Raw genomic sequence first — 19,476 nt, 5'->3', positions numbered from 1 at the left:
ACCAAATAGACTGCCCCAAACGAGCCCTTAGATATATATAATATAAAATTCATATGCATTTACATATTAACATTGAAATTTTAATTTTTATATTTATAACACTTATTGAAAATGGGATTTGAAATATTTAATTGTTATAAATAAAAATGTTAAAGTTAAATGTTATGTATGTAAATACATTTGAATTTTGTTGTATGTATGTAAATTCCCCAATCAAATTTCACCAAAAGATTCACATGCATACCACTCAATTCTTATGCATTCACATATCAAACATTTATACTTCAATTATTACACACACATATATATCATTTTATCTATTGATTAAAATACATATTTTATTTTAGATGATTAAAATTTTGAAACATTTTAGTGATATAAATGTAAAAGCAGAATTTAGAAAGTGGATACGTCAATACATAAAAGTTAGGTGGTTCGTATGTAAATGGGTTCAAGGTACTCCATTCCGACCGACCGGAGGTCTTTGGTCGAGACGACAGCAGTGGGCAACTCTTCTCAATTTCTTTTCGGTTTCCCCTCTCCCAGCCTCCCAGCTGGAGCGAAACCTTCCGATTACAGATGGTCTACTACCTGCTTTCCATCTCGGCGGAGCTGGAGAACCTCACGGATCTCCAGCCTTGCGGTGGCTGCGACGATCCAAACTTTTCTTACTACTTCAAGGTTTCGTTTCTCTGCCTGCCAACCTCGGTACATTCTTGTCTTTGTTTTTCCCTAATTCATCTGGATTTGAATGCCATCAGGTGAAGTGCGAGAGCTGCGGGGAGATTAGTCAGAAGGAAACGTGCGTCATGATATCTGAAGTTGTTCCCCTTCCAACTGGCAGGGCAACTGCTCATCTGGTGCAGAAGGTCATGAGCTTCTAATCTATTGGATTTATCTTGTTTTCTGGTGAATCTGCATCTGTTCGTTACCTTGCATTTTCTTGCTTCTGTTTGGCGAATTCATCAATATGGATTTAGGTTATTGGATGGAAGTGATGAAGATGCATATTCTAGGTGTTTTTGTTTTTCTAATCTAGTTTTCATTTTTGGGATTATGGATGATTTGAGGAGAGTGTTGGGGATCGGAGTTGAGCATTCTATTATGTCGATAGATGCCTTTTGAAAATGGCGCGGATAATGCTATCGATCATTTGTTCTTAGTGAGAATATTTTAATTATCTTTTGGTAAATATCTTGGATGATGAATTGTTTCTTATTAGCAGCATTTAGATACATAGCACACAATTTTTATGTATTTACATATCTCACCCCTAAACTTTCATATTTACACACATAGCACTCAAATCCTTAATATCACATCAAAAATATCACTATTCTTTGTTGTGCTAAGAGTGTGTTATGAACCGTGGCCGCCTGCCTGGTTTGGTTAGTGGGGTCGGCTCCTCCGTTGTGGGTAAACGGAAACTCGACTCTAGGAACCCGAGGAAAGGCTGCACAGCTTCCGTGGGAGCATGAAAACCGGAGCTTTATACACCTTTTCATGCATAGGTTTAAAGTACCGAAGTGTTATTTATGTAAAATATGAAAGTTTAGGTTTGAGATATATAAATACATTAGAATTATGTGCTACATATGTAAGTTTCCCTTATTATTATCTTGGATGAATATTTTTTCAATTCAAGGAAAAATATTGAATTCTGGTGCATCTTTTCATGTTGGTGGAAGAGAGATTTATCGTAAAAGGAAAAGAGTGATGCCATCATCAAGACTTTTTTGGTTCAAGAAAAAGCTAAATATTATAGATGGAGGAAAAAGAATGTTCACTCCTTTCTCGAACTCCCTTACCATACACTAATTTCTCTAGTTCTCTTTTACTCTTTGGAAGATTTACATATATAATACTCAATTTCCATGTATTTACATATCTAACACCTAATCTTTAATTTTACATACATAAAACCTTACTTATGCATGAAAAGATATATTCCACTTTTTAAAAATTAAAAAGCATGGTATTTTTTGTGTGATATGAAAATTTTGGATGAAATAAATGTAAAAAAGCAAAGTATAGATGTTAAATATGTAAATACGTAGCCCTTGGGTGGTATGTATGCCAACACCCCTTACTCAACAATCTCAAAATTTTCTAATCCCCTCAATCAAGTATTCACCCATCCAAAGTTCTTCTTTATAAGTCACGGGAGTCAGTTACAAGAGGTGAGTATCAAAAGTAAAGAAAAATAGTTAACTCTCTCACATAAAATCGAAGATATGTTATCTAGAACTTTACTTTGTTACTGAGGGGGCAACAATAATATGTTTGTTGGCCTTTGGCTTCCAAGTTGATTCGAGAATATCCACTTGGTTTAACAAATTTGTTGACTTGTTCAAATTTTGTCGTGAACTCCTCAACCGACAACCCCCCTTGATGTAAGTGATGTAGCCTCTAGAATATGTCCTAACGTTAATGTGGGCATAGATAATTCATCCACTTCTCATTTTTCACCTTCTCCCAAGTAGTAATTTTGTTTCGACCTCTCTATCTCTCTCTTTTAGATTCTCCCACCACAACGAGGCATTTTTTTAGCTTTATGACAACAAGCTTCATTCTTCTATCAACTGACACCTCCTTGTATTCAACAATCATCTCGACTGTCTGCAGCCACTCAACAAAGTCATCTAGATTCATTCACTCATTGAAATCCGATAGGTCTACCTTCACTTACAGGTATCTCTGTCCTCTAATAGTCACTTCATCCCTCAACTTTTTCTGATATTGAATCCCAAAACTTTGTGGCCTACCTTCCTCTTTACTAGAATCATCCTCATGGAAGGGATTAAAAAAGTTTCTCCCTCTCCTTGAATCTCGCTATCATGATCGACAGTGACCTCGCAATGGGTCTTTTCATCAATTTCAGAAAGCCATTGTTGAAGTCGGTGGAGTTGCTGTTGCACTTCTTCCATGGTATGTTTACGAACGGTGTCTGGCATTTGTTTCCTCAGTGACATGATTGGGGTTTAGTTTTAGGGAGATTAAAGAGGGTGTATGGGGGTTCTTTAGAGTGGGAAAGAAAATTTTGGGTGTCTAATTTGAAAAGGGATGGTTTTGGATGGAGTTTGGGTTGGCTACGGTGGGTTTTTGTAACTCTAGGGTGGGAATAGAGCTAGACTAGTTTTGGTATCAAATGATACTGGAGCGTTGGGGGGCTATTTAGGGGTGGCAACAGGTATGTGGATGGCTGAAACAACAGGAAAACAGCTTAACAGGGCGGTTTTGATGGCAACAACAAAGGGATGGGAGGAAGACGACTGGTACCGCTGAAAAGCAATGAAGAGTCACATTCGGGGTGGTTGCAACAAGGGAGAAAGAGACAAGGAACATTGCGGAAGGATGCAAAAGGGTAGAGGAAGGATAAACACCATCTTGAGTGAGAGATACATCCAGAACACCACTCAGACCCTTGGGTACAACCTTCGAAGAAAAAAGAGAGATGCCGACGACTGTCCTGAACAAACAAACGACAAAAATTGAAAATTTAACACGACAAAGCAACATGTTATGCACTAGATAACTAGGAATGGCTCCATTCCAATTGGATGGCTGTTCCTTGGCTTGAAGGGCCGCCTGACTCAGAATCCTAGACCGGTTTGGTCTAGATGTGGGGATGTTACTCCTGTGCCCGTCACCCATGAAGCCCTCGTCAGTTTTTCTTCTTTTTTTTTTTGTTTTTTTTACAGTATTTATACTAATTATTTTCAGTTGTGTGCTCTCCTATTGCAAAATTGTGCTGCTTTTTCATTCATAAAAAACAAAATAAAGTTTATCTTATTTTCTTTATTTATTCATTTCAACAATATTATTACTCCATAACCCATTCGGTTAATATGAATTGAATAACACATTTTTAGTACGAACCAAGATGATTTTTTGCAGAAAGTATGAAAAACAAATATGTTCTTCAATAACAGAAACAAAAAAAAAATCGAATACGTAAAGATAAGCACTTATAATTTGAGAGGTATGTGATCTCTTTTAAACTCCCCCTAACACTTGCAAATTAAGAGATAGGTGATGTTTTTCAAACTCTAATTTTAAGACTTAGGCCCACATCAACCGACAACCCCCCTTGATGTAAGTGATGTAGCATAGATAATTCTTCCACTTCTCCTTTTTCACCTTCTCCCAAGTAGTAATCTTGTTTCGACCTCTCTATCTCTCTCTTTTAGATTCTCCCACCACAACGAGGCATTTTTTTAGCTTTATGACAACAAGCTTCATTCTTCTATCAACTGACACCTCCTTGTATTCAACAATCATCTCGACTGTCTGCAGCCACTCAACAAAGTCATCTAGATTCATTCACTCATTGAAATCCGATAGGTCTACCTTCACTTACAGGTATCTCTGTCCTCTAATAGTCACTTCATCCCTCAACTTTTTCTGATATTGAATCCCAAAACTTTGTGGCCTACCTTCCTCTTTACTAGAATCATCCTCATGGAAGGGATTAAAAAAGTTTCTCCCTCTCCTTGAATCTCGCTATCATGATCGACAGTGACCTCGCAATGGGTCTTTTCATCAATTTCAGAAAGCCATTGTTGAAGTCGGTGGAGTTGCTGTTGCACTTCTTCCATGGTATGTTTACGAACGGTGTCTGGCATTTGTTTCCTCAGTGACATGATTGGGGTTTAGTTTTAGGGAGATTAAAGAGGGTGTATGGGGGTTCTTTAGAGTGGGAAAGAAAATTTTGGGTGTCTAATTTGAAAAGGGATGGTTTTGGATGGAGTTTGGGTTGGCTACGGTGGGTTTTTGTAACTCTAGGGTGGGAATAGAGCTAGACTAGTTTTGGTATCAAATGATACTGGAGCGTTGGGGGGCTATTTAGGGGTGGCAACAGGTATGTGGATGGCTGAAACAACAGGAAAACAGCTTAACAGGGCGGTTTTGATGGCAACAACAAAGGGATGGGAGGAAGACGACTGGTACCGCTGAAAAGCAATGAAGAGTCACATTCGGGGTGGTTGCAACAAGGGAGAAAGAGACAAGGAACATTGCGGAAGGATGCAAAAGGGTAGAGGAAGGATAAACACCATCTTGAGTGAGAGATACATCCAGAACACCACTCAGACCCTTGGGTACAACCTTCGAAGAAAAAAGAGAGATGCCGACGACTGTCCTGAACAAACAAACGACAAAAATTGAAAATTTAACACGACAAAGCAACATGTTATGCACTAGATAACTAGGAATGGCTCCATTCCAATTGGATGGCTGTTCCTTGGCTTGAAGGGCCGCCTGACTCAGAATCCTAGACCGGTTTGGTCTAGATGTGGGGATGTTACTCCTGTGCCCGTCACCCATGAAGCCCTCGTCAGTTTTTCTTCTTTTTTTTTTTGTTTTTTTTACAGTATTTATACTAAGTTATTTTCAGTTGTGTGCTCTCCTATTGCAAAATTGTGCTGCTTTTTCATTCATAAAAAACAAAATAAAGTTTATCTTATTTTCTTTATTTATTCATTTCAACAATATTATTACTCCATAACCCATTCGGTTAATATGAATTGAATAACACATTTTTAGTACGAACCAAGATGATTTTTTGCAGAAAGTATGAAAAACAAATATGTTCTTCAATAACAGAAACAAAAAAAAAATCGAATACGTAAAGATAAGCACTTATAATTTGAGAGGTATGTGATCTCTTTTAAACTCCCCCTAACACTTGCAAATTAAGAGATAGGTGATGTTTTTCAAACTCTAATTTTAAGACTTAGGCCCACAATATCATATAACCTACAATAATAAATAATAAATAATAAATTACTAAATTGTCCTTAAGTGACGACGTAACAATACTCCCCTCCAAAAAGATACTTTGTCTTCAAGGTGGCAAAAAAGAAGCTGCTACTGGATCAAGTCGTTTGACTCGCATGTGTCGCCCTCATCTGGTATTCCTTTTTTTTTTATTCAGAAATTCGTAGTGACCCTTATTTGTTCGAAATGCAGTCTTTTGCACATTCTTCGGCCACATCCAAACATGTTGGTACAATGACTTCAAGTCAATCTTAGAGACTAATGCAACCCAAAAAAACTCCTTCAATAGCTCATCGATTGTCGTAATCTTTACCAACTTTGTATCACGTCTCTTCCATGCTTTGCAACTCGATCCAAAATCCTAGCCTTGTGCCCTGAATTGCCTTCATCATGATCTTGAACTTTATCGAAGTCTTGCACAAACTGAGGTCCCTACGAAGGACCCCAACCTTGCCTCCCTTTTGAATACTTTGCAGCGTCAAAATCAGTCTCTTACACTTTCCCTTGCATTTCTTCATTTGTCTCGTTCCCATCATTACTTCTGAATCGCCTTTTGCCAGTAATGCTGCAACACCAAAAGACACTGACACAATTGGATGCAACTTTGCGCAGAGGTCCCACCCACCATGATTCCCAGTTCCAAAATCCTTCGAATTGATCTTCTCCAGCCCTGAATCTCAAGTCATCCTATTTCGCCTGCCACTGCTCATTCCAAACCTTTCAAATGTCGTGCAATTCCCTTTAGATGTTACCGCTCGAATCCACTCTAGATTCCTTTGTTGAATTGCACATGCTTCCAATCGATCCAATTGTCTGGATGTCACACTATTCCTTCTAGGTTCTTTCACTCGAGTTTGCTTCCATTTTCTTCGCTTGATCTCACAGCTCTCGAGACACCATGCTAATCTTCCTGAATGATACAACTCGCGTTCGCTTCTGATTCCTTCACTCGATACGACAACTCTAGCTCTGCCTAAAGTAACAATGCTGCCCTGATGTCACATAATTTCTTGAGATTGTTGTTTCTCACGTCCATTACAGACGTCTTCAATTAAAAAAAAAAAGAACACTCAATCCGAATACAAAAAGATAAACCCCAACAATTTGAGATGTACACGATCTTGCTAAAATCCTAACCCAAACACCTAGAATTGGAGAGGTACGCGATCTCTTCTAAACTCTGAAACTAATACTCAATATTGCAATCTCGTTGCATAACCCCAATCCTAAATATATTAGCCCTATTTATGCCTCACAATAATAAATAATAAATTACTAATTGCCTTAAGCGCCAAGGTAACAGTTCTCTCTAAGTTAACTTTTAAAGCCAGTAATATGCATGAGGCATTTACATACTTATCACCCAATTCCTACATATTTACACATCTATCACCTAAGCTATATTACATTTATGGCACACAAATCTTTCATATCACATGAAAAAATACTACTATTTTAACTTAAAAAAATAAATGCACTTTTTCATGCATAGTTAGGGTGACATATATGTAAAAATTGAACTTTAGGTGTTAGATATGTAAATACATAAGATCTAAGTGTTATGGATGTAAATCTTATATATGAGCATTTACACTTCGGTCTATCCGTGGAATCTGCCTCATACCTAACTGCAGGATTGTCACCATAATCTCTTAATTTTGTGCAGAGCAATTGTTACACTTCAATTGAGAGTTGTTGTATTTAATAGCTTAGAATTTTACTTAACTCAAGCGCTTTATTAGTGTAAACTGTGTGGACGAGAGGGAAGCATTCAGATGATTACAGGAGAGGGTCAACCATTGACTCTAGGGCAAAGTGAAAGAGAAGAATTTTCCAGGTTGATGATTTTTGATGGCAGGGGTCTTGCGCCCACTGATTTCTCTTTCTCTGATGGTTGGGAAGCTCAATCTGTAAGTCACAACACTGTTCTAATTACATACGCAACACACACTTCTCATGTATTTACTTATCTCACACCTGAACTTTCATATTTATATACATAGCACTTTGGGGTTTTAAACCTTTGCATCACAAGTTGTATTTTACTTTTAAAAAATGATAATGTTGCTATTTTTTATGTGATATTAAAGATTCGAATGCTATATGTATAAATATGAAAGTTTAGGCGTGACATATGTAAATACATAAGAATTGCATGCTTTGTATGTATATGCCCCTTGGGAGATTTACATACGTAGCACACAATTCTTATCTTTTTACATATCTCTCGCCTAAACTTATTCACGAAAGTATGTATTTCACTTTTAAAATTGATAATAAGGCCATGTTTAATGTGATATTAAAGATTTGAGTGATATATGTTTAAATATGAAAGTTTAGGTGTGAGATATGTAGATACATAAGAATTGTGTGCTATGTATGTATATGTCCTTCATTAGGCTTACATATACAGCACATAATTCTTTATGTATCCTGTATTTACATATCTCACACCTAAACTTTTATATTTACATAAATAGCACTTTGCCGTCACTTTGTTGTTTTAAAATTATGCATGAAAATTTGCATTTCACTTTTAAAAAGTGATAATAGTGTTATTTTTGATGTTATATTAAAGATTTGAGTGTTATATGTGTAAATATGAAAGTTTAGGTGTGAGATATGTAAATACATAAGAATTACGTGCTATTTATGTATATGCCCCTTTTGTATTTTTTTTTCTGATTTACTCGCATTATGGTGTCATTTTGATTTCTTTATGGCGGCATGTTTTGCTTTTGGACTTTGGAAAAGTAATTATTGTTGCATTGCTGCTTCATCATTTGATTTGTTTCTTTTAGTAACAAATAGTATCTCATTAATTTATGATGCAGCTAGCAAAAGAGAAATTCTTGCGGTAAACTCTTGTAAAACCTAACGATTTTTGCATCACTTTTCCACTTTTTTTTGGTCTGATAAATTAAATGTAATGCTATCTAATTTCATTTTATGTCGACAGACCGTTTTTTGTTTGCATGAAACCTAATAGAATGGCGAATTTTGAGGATATTGGGGAAATTTTAATTTATTTCTTGTAGGGAAGTTCAATAATAAAATGGTTCACGGATAATTGTGGTTCGAGAGTTGAAAGTTAAAATTTGTTGAGATGAAAAAATTAATTATATGAATACTTTGAAGTTAATTTTCAATGAAGATATTATAAATGTGTTTATGTTTATGCTTTTTAAATTTAATTAGGGGCTAATTAAAAAAAGTAATTATGGGAAGTAATATATGAACTATTAAAACATTTATCCGAGAAGGGACAATAAATACCGCAGATGGCTTCAATATATTGGTATTAGTAGGATAAGTTATGGGAGGATTTATGGTGGATATCTAAATGAGATATAAATATGATGACGGAAACCGTATTTGATTTTGCAACAGTATGTAAGCTTGATATACCATGCATGTAAATATTAAAGTCAATTTATTTAAATGTGTGCTTTACATGCAAAGTGAAGCGATTCGTGTGATACCCACTTCGCTTCGCTGAAGCGCGCTTTGAATATCTAAAGCAAAACAGTCAGTTCGGTTCACAGTTTAACGATAGAGAATAAAGGGTTGCTGAGTTAAGTTAGCTTGTTTTATTGAACTTGAGACTTTATTTGTCTATTTATGCTTTAAAATTTAGATTTTGTTTCGAGATAATTTTTATTTTTTTTGTAATGTTTAAGCTTTTTAATTATTGCAACTAACTATTATAAATTATTCAAAATTTTAGTTTGCAGGTTCACCCTCAATGTTTGCTTTTTAAGTTAGGTATTGCACACATTATTTTCTATTTTATATAAATTTTTAATTCATACTTTTTATTTTATAATTTTTAATGAAAGTATTTATTCATTAATAGTTTAGTTTTTAATAACCCTGTGTTTTGGTCTAAAAAAAAAAAAAAAAAAAAAACTTGTGCATCACATTGTGCTTTACGTTTTGATAATACTGATTAAAGTTTAGGGTTTATCAACAACATAAGAATTGTGTGGAATGTATGAAAATGCCACACACACACACACACACATATATTTCTGTATTTTTTTTCTATAATAATAAATATATTTTTATTTGTTGTAGTTGGCAGGCACCACTTTCGACGTTGATCTATCTGCTGGGGAGTTTGCAGAGTATGATGAGAAGGGGGAATGCCCTGTTGGAATAACCAATGTGCGCGCCAACTTTAGCGTGGTAAGTTGAAATGAAAAGGGTGGGTTTCTGATCCCACTGCTTTGCAAATTTCTTTTGTTCTATGACAGCATCCACTGCTACATGATAAAAGACAAGACACAGAGAAAGAAGAGAATGATAGACGGGCAATTAATGGTGGGGATCTAATACAAAAAAAAAATTCATATTTATATGCATGCCCCTCAATTCTTTAACATCACATTAAAAGTACCTCTATCACCCAACATTTGAATTTGATATTTACATATCTGAATTATTCATTTTATTTGTCATTTTATTATAGCACTAGTTTGAATTAATACTTTTCTCTCCATAATAAACAAGATGGCTTGTGAGCCAGTGTCAAATTCATAGAATTAAGCATGAGCTCGAATTTGAACATGGTTAATTAATCAAGCTCAATTTGAGGAGGCTCGAGTTCAACTCAACTCATTTATACCCCTAATGGTGAGTAGTTTGCTTGTGTTCATGAGGAAGTGCGGCTTAGGGTTAACTTGGGGTGGCATAATTTGAGAAGCTTTTTTGGTATGGTATTAAGTGGGTTTCAATGCTTAGGACATTGGCTTGGGAGGGATGTTAAATATGAAAGCATGGGAAAATTCACAAACAAATGACAAAATTCTTATATATTTACATATTTAATACTTAAAATTTGATATTTATATTTATAACAAATCTATGCATGGAAAGGTGTATGTTGAAGATTTGAGAGTTATGACTGTAAATATGGAAATTCAGTTGTTAGCTACCTAATTATATAAGAATAATACTAAATTATAAACCATATGGATATTATAAAAAAGTAAGCTGATTTAATGAAAGTATTTTGAATTTCTCTTGATTTGCTGCATTAGAGAAATTATTTTATTTTTTTTCGATGAGCTTCGAGCATTAGATCTTTCAGGAAGAAAATGTCTATTCATTGGATCATCATCTGATCTCATCTCAGCTGCTTATATTTTGTTTCAGCTTACAAGTGGTGATGAATATGTGCAGGTGAAGAAGCGGGAGCGAGGGGGGAAAGATGTCTATATTTGAAATAATGGTGGTACCCCTTCTAATATGTTTTTGCGAACTTTATTGATGCCTATCTCAAATCTTTATAATTTTTTTTTCTTAATATTTGGATTAGCCTTATATTTTGTTGTATGCCTAGTTTTTTGTTTTTTTTTGGGGGCTATCATGGTCATGAGAAAAATTTCGTCTGGACACAATATATCCAGACGACCAACCACTGGCCTTCATTCCGCCATACACATCATCGACCGACGATGAGGCGGCTGGTGTGTGGCCGTGCAGACGTTCAAACGGAATTTTTTTCCCATCGCCACAGGACAATAGGATCAAGAGTGAAAGCCTTTTCTCTTAACCATAAGTGCCACATAATATTTATATATTTACATATCTACAATTAAATAGTCATATTCATATGTATACCACATAAAATTTGAACATCACATCAAATATGTTAAATTTTCAAACTTTTGGTATTAGATATGTAGATAACTAAACATTGTGTTAAGTATGTAGGCTTTTTATTTTCTATTTTTAATGTTTTCACAAAGCAAAGAAGTAATGATTTGAACAGATCATACAAATCTTATGCATTTGCATATTTAATATTTAAATTTTTATATATTTTTCTTATAATATTTTAGTGTCATAAATTTAATGGACAGAGAAGTAATGATTTGAACAGATCATACAAATCTTATTCATTTGCATATTTAATATTTAAATTTTTATATGTTTTTCTTATTATATTTTGGTGTCATAAATTTAATGGACAAATGCATCACTTTTTCCTAAGAATGTGCTTGAGGAGATTGTAATTTTTTACTAAGGTGATTGAAAAGAATTGTATGATCTGTTTAAATTGATACACCAATAAATCTCTGTTATCCAACATGAATCTCGAGGTAATCTTTAGAGTAAAAAATATTTAGACTTTGATTAAGAGTTATTTAGAGTTATGATTTCAATAAATTTATAGTCAGACCAGTTCGATGAGACGGACTCGATGATATCAAAATTGTTTTAATGTAAGTCAAATTAAGTTCAAATCAAATCATTAAAATATATTTGAAAGTTTTTCAGACATATTTGAAAAGTCAAACGAATATCGAATCCGACAAGTTCATAGTCGAATTGAGCATCGCGGTAAGACAAATCCAATGAGCTTAAGTTCGCTCAATTCAAATATCATTCGGGTACTCAAATATTCATAAAATGTTGTATAATTGAAGAAAGCTTTTTGGATTGTTTAATTAAAGTAGTTTATATCCCATCATTAATTATAATTTAAATTTTATGAATAGAAACTCACGCCTCTCATAGAGAATGGGAAGAGAGTTTAAACTTTACCGACCACTAGTGGCCGACTACCACTCGTTGCCCATCACCGACCACCACCTGCCGGCCATTGCTGATCATCATCGACTGCCGCCCACTCCTTCCGACGAAACACCGTGCGAAGCAATAGCTGACATCACGGAACCACATCACGGAACCATGAAGCAACTTGCAAAGAGAAGCATCATCCTGACACCGGGAAGCCTCGTTATAGCCGTAAATTTTATAGCACACATCAACAATCAAAATACAACAAAATCTACACGTGGAGTTCGCATATAATAATTTTCCCCTCAAACGTGACTCCTAGTATTAATAGTAACCTTTTTGAAATGTATCTTTAAGCTTTTATTCACTCTTCAAAAGAAAAAAATATATATTAATGTAGATGAATAAATGTGAATTTAGTGATATTGTGATAATATTATGGTGATATTTATTACAATGTTATATCAATAACATCAAATTGTTTATTTCTATTTGACAGCTAATATTCTCTCGTCTAAAAAGGTCTGATCTGTAAGTTCAGCCTCCAGGCATAATATTTTTTCATTAATCTGAAAGTATTGGTCACATTTTATCATTTATTTTACTTTATTTTATTTTATATAGTATACTGGTACATACGCGCGGAGGGCTACGGGGAAAATATGACAAAGTGTGGGGCTAAAAAAGTCATTTTAGAAGCTCATTGAATCCGGTCACCTCCATAGACTCACCGCATCTTGTATGCAGGAAGTTTCGTTATTCTACGTGGGGCCTTTCTAACTACATGTCGGTTACCAGATGGCAACAACAGCTGGAACAGGCTGTCCGTAACCTGGCCGTCCTGTTTCTCAGCACCTGTTCTCTGTTTCCTCTCTCTCTCTCTCTCTCTTCTTCTTCTTCGTCCTCACCGTACGCTCTCCCCTACCTCGGGCTAGGGTTTCCGTTCTATCTCCAAAACCGATTTTGATACCAGAGAACTTGATCGGATTCAAACTCTATGCCACGGGAGCTTCTGTTTGAGCTCGGTATTGATGAATTCGGCTTAGTTCCTGGAGACTAGGGTTTCAGATGAAGAAGGGCGGCCCTGGAATCTCTTCATTGTGAGTATCTTTATCTCTTTATGATTTCATTTGTTTGGAGGTATTTTCATTGGGGGTGATTCGCTTGTTGATGATCCGAACAAGCTGTTAAATGTTAGTTGGTATTCGTCCTTGTCTGCTGCGGTAGAGTTCTAGGGTTCTAATTCTCTTATAAATATGTTCATCCTAAATTGTTGGATTATATATTTGTGGTTGCATTCCTTATGATTATTATTATTTTTTCGCTTATGGTATTTGATTGAGAAACTGATTTCTACTTTGAATCCAGTTTGGAATTTTGAAGCGCTGGCTTTAGTTTGAATTAATTAAATTTTGGCTTTCCTTTGCGTTTGGTCATGCATAATTTCTTGAATTTTCGTAGTGTAAACCCCTATTCATCTGTATTAGGGTTGATCAGGACATCATGAGAGCCATAACTGGCTTCACGAAGTCACTTATATTCATTTGTATTACGTTTTACATTTATACCACCCAAATCATTCATGTCACATCAAAATTACCACCATTTTAACTTTTTTAAAACTGAAATATACCTTTTCATGCATAGGTAAGGAGGCATGTATGTAAAAAATTCAACTTTAGGTTTTGAATATGTAAATACTTTGGAATTGAGTGGTATGTATGTAAATCATCCTAAATGAGTCAGCTCAAACTTGCACAACTCAGTTCAAGCTTTAACTTTTAACTTGATTAATCAGGCAAGCTTAAGTTGGGAGTAGTTTAGGCTCTACTCAACTTGTTTACATTGCCAATTCCGCTTCTATTGCAAGCTGAACATCATAGAATTCTTAAAAAACTTTCACAACATGACAATTTCGAACTGCAACACCTAAAATTTTGATGAATTTTTCGGGCAACTCCTATGAAGTTTAACTCGAAGTTCATTTATTTGCAACCAAGAACTTCAAACCTATGGATTTGCTTGATGATTTTTATCTTCTTGTCCTCAATGTTGATTGTAAGGGTAATTGTCGCTTACTCCAGTGATGTTATATTTGTAGAAAAGCTCCTCAAACTTGTTCATTGAGATCTTCATATGCAACTCCTCTTGAAGTGATTTTATTACATAATTGTCCGCCGTAAAATTCCTTTTTCTCTTAGTTCAGGCCAGGGTTGTCTCATTGGTATTAAAAGTCGTGACTTTGGGACTTGATTGACCAACAATTTCACTAACATGTTTGGCTATTTCGATGAATTTATTGATTTATTCATTTTGCCAACAATTTACTTGTGAGAACTCTTTCATCACCATAATTCCAACATTTTTAGCGGCTTTGACATACGTTTATGATTTTATCCACCTCTAGTTGGACTGTTTTGAGAAGATTGTGCTTGCTAATAGTCGAAATTGCTCCATATGCTTAAACATTTCTCTGGATCAGCTTTGAGATGTTGGAGATCAACTCAAATATTAGCCCCTTCTTTTCAAGAGAATTAGTTGCTAACTGCCCTAAAACATGTTTGTCATTTATGAAAAAAGAATCCAAAATTTTGAACTTGCTACAATCGAAGATTGCTTAAATATTGTTGATAACCATTTTTTGCGAGCTCGTGTACTTCAACAATCTTTGTTGTACTGCTTCTTAGTATCAGCCTCCTTAGGCTTAGGGTTTCTAGTAATCATTTATTTGGTACCTCCCAAGGGGCAGGAACTGCCATTCTAACCCTTCTTGGGGGATGAAAATCTCACGTACGGTTCTAGAACGGACATTCTTTTTTTGCTTCTTTCGATTGTTTGATCTATATGTTCTTTAGACGAGACACTTTTGAAGATGTAAATATCTTAACAGTTAAAGCAACTCATTGATACCCCCTTTATATCTTCTCAGAAGTTATTTTGATAAAACAAAATTGAGAAGATAATCAATTTCCTCCTTTTACAAGAACATCGAGGAATCATAAACATCTTTAAATCAAACAGTGTTTATTGAAAAAAAAAATGCTCGTGTATTTGTAAACAGTCAATGTTGATGTGCCTCCATTTGTCAAAAATTCAAACATCTTAAAAGGTCGAACATTTTTCACACCATCGACCTAATTTAGATTTTAGTATGAAAGCTTAATTGGGTTGAACAATTTGTTGAATATGAATCATTTAAAGTTCTTTATTGGTAGATAATCATCAGCCAGGCTTGATCGTTACACAACTACATAAATTTACTTGTGTTCTTTTTTGCAATGTCATTATTTTGCCCATACTGTATTGCTAACCTTATTCCTTGCCAATAAATAAGAGATTACCAATCATGCATGAGTATGTGAAATTTGTCACAATCACATACTTTTGACCAAAATGTTGTCAAATTAAATCCACTCGTTATTCTTTTGAATCATCTCTTTTGGCCGATTAAGCATTGGTTTTGGGAGTCTCCTGTGCATGTTTGGCTTAGCAACATTTGCATACACAACACCCAATGTTATGTTTGTGGAGACGAAGCACCAGCACTGAGCAGACACCAAGAGGGGGGCGCTTTGCGTTCGGGCGCTTTGTGTTCCCTTTGGGCAACTAAGCATCCATTTCTGGGCGCAGGTTGTAAGGGGGACGCTTGCGCCCCCTATGGGCGCCCAAGTGCCCAACATTGGAGCGCAACCTGAGAAGTCGGATCTTGAGCGTCGGTCTTGGGAACTCAAGTGCTCAAGTTAATGGGCACAGCTTTTTTGTTTCCCGGGATACCGGCAGGTTTGCGCCAAGTCCGTTGATTACCATGGTTTTTTGGGTTTAAAGTTCAAATTGAAGCGGCAATGGTTATCTCTTTAGTTCGTGAAGTTCCTGTAAGTTGAGTGTTCCTTGACAAAAATCCAGATGAATGTGAGGAGTGTCGGAGAGGACTTCAGTAATTTTGACGGGCATGTCTCGCATCGGATCGAAAGGAAGAGTGTGGAGCGTGTTAAATTTCCTTGTGTGTAGAGAGTAAACTTGTGTAAGTTCTATGTAAAACTTTTTGAATTTTATAGTAGAATTATGTGGTGGCATGGCTCCGTGTTTTTTCCCATTCTATGGTTTTTCCACTTAAAATTTTCATATGCTTTTCTGATTACTTTGTCTGTGCTTCTATTCAAATTTTTGTTCCAGTTTTCTTGAATCGTGTGCGATCCTATTATCCTGTGTTGTTGTTTAGGTTTAATTGATCATAAGCCTTGGTAAATTTGGGAATTGTTCTTGGTATTCCTATCACACAATTCTTATATATTTACATTTCTAATATCTAAACTTTCATATTTACATAAAACAACACTCAAATATTTAATATCACATCAAAAACACACCTTTTCATGCATCATAAGATTATGACATCAAAGTGATATAAATGTAAATACCAAACCTTAGTTATTAGAATGTAAATACTAACAATTGTGTGGGGTGTATCTAACTTTCCCTTTACTTTATTTGTTGAATCAAAATCTTTTGGAGTTTTGAAGTTGTTTAGGCTTTGGAATATTTTTGTATGCGACATTTAATTTACTTGTGTCAGCTTGTAACTTAAAATTTTGGATTTTATGTCATAATGAGGTGCAATCTTTGGGGGGAAAAAAAAAGACATTTTAGAGCATGCGTGTGCCAGTGCTCCTTATATTTTAAAGTAGGTGCATTTACGTAATACCAACCAATTCCTTTGTACTTGCTTATGTAACTCCAAAAATTTATTTTTTTACATTTAAAACCACCCAAATCTTTTATATCACATAAAAAATATCACTATTTTGACTTTTAACTAGTGAAATACATACTTAAGGTGACATATATTGTAAAATTTAAGTTTAGGTGTTAGATGTGTAAATAGGAATTGGGTGGTGTGTAGGTAAATTTTCCTTTTAGTATATACTATAATGTTTTCTTTTTGTACCCAATTATCCTTTCTATGTTGAATTAGTTCCTAGATTATTTTAATGAAGGCTAAAATAATCTTCCTTAAGGATTATTTTAACCTATATTAAAAGAGTGTGGGGGGACTAAATTGATACATTTTAAGACTGAAATGACTACGGAAAAGAGTCGGAGGACAATTTTACTACTTTTACCTTTTCTATTCATGCTGTTCTTGTTCTATGATAATCCAAGTCTTATTAAAGGTTATTATTTTTTTAACAAAATTTCATTTTTCATTTTTCAGGCTTTCTATCAAGCAAGGAATCCTAGAACCAGAACCCTAGTAGTTCTTGAAGACATAATGTTGTTTTAGCAGATAGAACTTTAATAAGTTTTCTCCTCATTGCAAGAGTGCTCTCTTGGTCTGGCTTACGGCGGCGAGCATGCGTGGAATCCGTGCTCCGGCTGATTCCCATGACAAGAGTTGCCGCCGATGCTTTCGGCGTGGCAACCATTGCTCTCGTCGCACTAGCTTCCATTCTCGGACTGCTATGCATCTATCGCTGCATCTACTTCCAACTTCAGATTCAAAGACGAGGATTCTCCCATCTCGGATACTTTAACGGTCCCTGGATCATCCGTGTCGTCCTCATCATTATTTCAATCTGGTGGGGCTTCGGCGAGATCGTTCGATTGAGCCTCCTCAGAGATACTGGAAGGCCTCTCTCCACCACGGCATGGTGCAAGTTCTATGTTCTATCAAACCTCGGATTCGCTGAACCCGTCATCTTCCTCATGCTCGGTTTCTTACTCCATGCTGCGCTACGAAAACGAGACTCTGACTCACTTACTCAGACATGGAATTGGAAGACATTCGTCTCCGTCCTCCTCCTTTCCCTTCCCCTATTATTGTTTCAACTCCTTGTTTTAATAGGACCTCATAGGATGAGGAAGAAGAAGGTGAAGTTCTTCATGACTTCATCATTCCCTCCATTGACTGATACAACCATTTGCACTTACCCCTTACTTAGCACTGTAATTTTGGGATTATTCGATATTTTCGTGATTGCTTATGTTGTTTACATCGGAGCTCGAATGCTATGTTTAGTGATCAACAAAGGGCTGCGACTCAGAGTCTATTTTCTCGCTCTGTCGGTCATCTTCTTCCTCCCACTCCGAGTTCTGTTACTCGGACTCTCGGCTCTGCCTCGTGCTGGAAATATTTGTTATGAGGTGCTCGTATTCGCCGCCTTTCTCATGCTCTTATCATGCAACATGACGGGCATCTGCATGCTCGTGTATCTCCCCGTTGCCGATTCGTTAGCGCTGCGAAAAATCAACGAACATGACACCGAGATTGAGGAGATTCCTTGTAATGATTATTACTGCGAAGGAGCCTCGCTGATCCAGAACGAAAACCATCAGGATTCGACAAAGCGAGGTTCAATATCATTTTGCGCCATTATCAAGGATGATTCTCCTCACTTCCTCCATGGTGTTGAGGAAAGAAGGTCCATTTCTTTTACACCCCTTAATATTGTTTCTTCTGCACAATCTCCTCCTTATGGGGAATAAAAAGATTCTGCATTTCTGTCTTTAGTTTAGTGGGCATCAGATTTTGGGTGAAAGGTTGTAAAAGTAAAGGGTTGTGGTGAAATTTTATACTGTTTATATAAGTAGAGGTTGGTCATGAAATGTACTAATTTTTTTTTGGGAAAGGAATTGTTTTGAGATGAGTGTAATATATGAGAAATTGATTTAAATTTTTATGAGATTTTTCATTTGATTTGTCAGAATATTCTAAGCCAATTTGTTTCTGGTTAGTTAGCTGGAAACTTTCTATGTATTTGTTGAAATAGAAGTAATTTTGGATCTGATCATGCGATGTAGTCGTGATTATAATTTTGGAGAATAACAATAGGAATGTGTATGTGATTGCGTCTGGATTGAAAATTTTAAGGAAGGTTTGCATTCATGCCACCAAATTCCTATGCATTCACATAACCAACACTTCAATTTTTTAGATATTTGATTAGAGTTTATATTTTAAGAGTTTAAATAGTGGTATTCACATGAGATATGAACGATTTGAGTGGTAGAAATGCAAAAAAAAAGCAAAGTTTAGATTGTAGATATGTAAGTACATAGAAATTGGGTGCTAATGTTTGTAAATTCGCCAGACATTAAAATTGTATTTAATTCAATGGTTTGGGGCCTAATCCCATCAGATATTGCATGTTAAGATTTTGGTTCTTCAGAGGT

At 35.5% G+C, this 19,476-nt stretch overlaps 1 protein-coding gene across 4 annotated transcripts; it reads left to right on the top strand.

The window, feature by feature from the left end:
* The first annotated feature begins 470 nt into the window (after positions 1-470).
* LOC110030366 (UPF0587 protein C1orf123) lies at positions 471-19,010 on the top strand. 4 transcript variants are annotated; one of them, XR_002294650.1, is made up of 7 exons: positions 471-681; positions 762-869; positions 7,521-7,688; positions 9,856-9,966; positions 10,963-11,011; positions 13,054-13,406; positions 17,519-19,010. XR_002294650.1 is itself a non-coding variant. In XM_020733038.1 (6 exons), the coding sequence occupies exons 1-5, from the start codon at positions 580-582 to the stop codon at positions 11,002-11,004; spliced, it is 531 nt and encodes a 176-aa protein (XP_020588697.1). In that variant the 5' UTR covers positions 471-579; the 3' UTR covers positions 11,005-11,011; positions 17,519-19,010. The 4 variants fall into 4 exon arrangements, 3 of the variants coding, with proteins under 3 accessions (XP_020588697.1, XP_020588696.1, XP_020588695.1); XM_020733038.1 differs by lacking the exon at positions 13,054-13,406; XM_020733037.1 differs by lacking the exons at positions 13,054-13,406; positions 17,519-19,010 and having other exon boundaries at positions 10,963-11,107.
* Positions 19,011-19,476: the final 466 nt, after the last annotated feature.

Source organism: Phalaenopsis equestris, unplaced genomic scaffold (genome assembly GCF_001263595.1).
Source record: "Phalaenopsis equestris unplaced genomic scaffold, ASM126359v1 Scaffold000706, whole genome shotgun sequence".
Lineage (NCBI taxonomy): Eukaryota > Viridiplantae > Streptophyta > Magnoliopsida > Asparagales > Orchidaceae > Phalaenopsis > Phalaenopsis equestris.
This window is presented reverse-complemented; position numbering and strand designations above follow the sequence as displayed.

Coding starts and splice junctions, on each gene's coding strand:
- LOC110030366 (XM_020733036.1), top strand. CDS start 17,689: ATGACAAGAGTTGCCGCCGATGCTTTCGGCGTGGCAACCATTGCTCTC.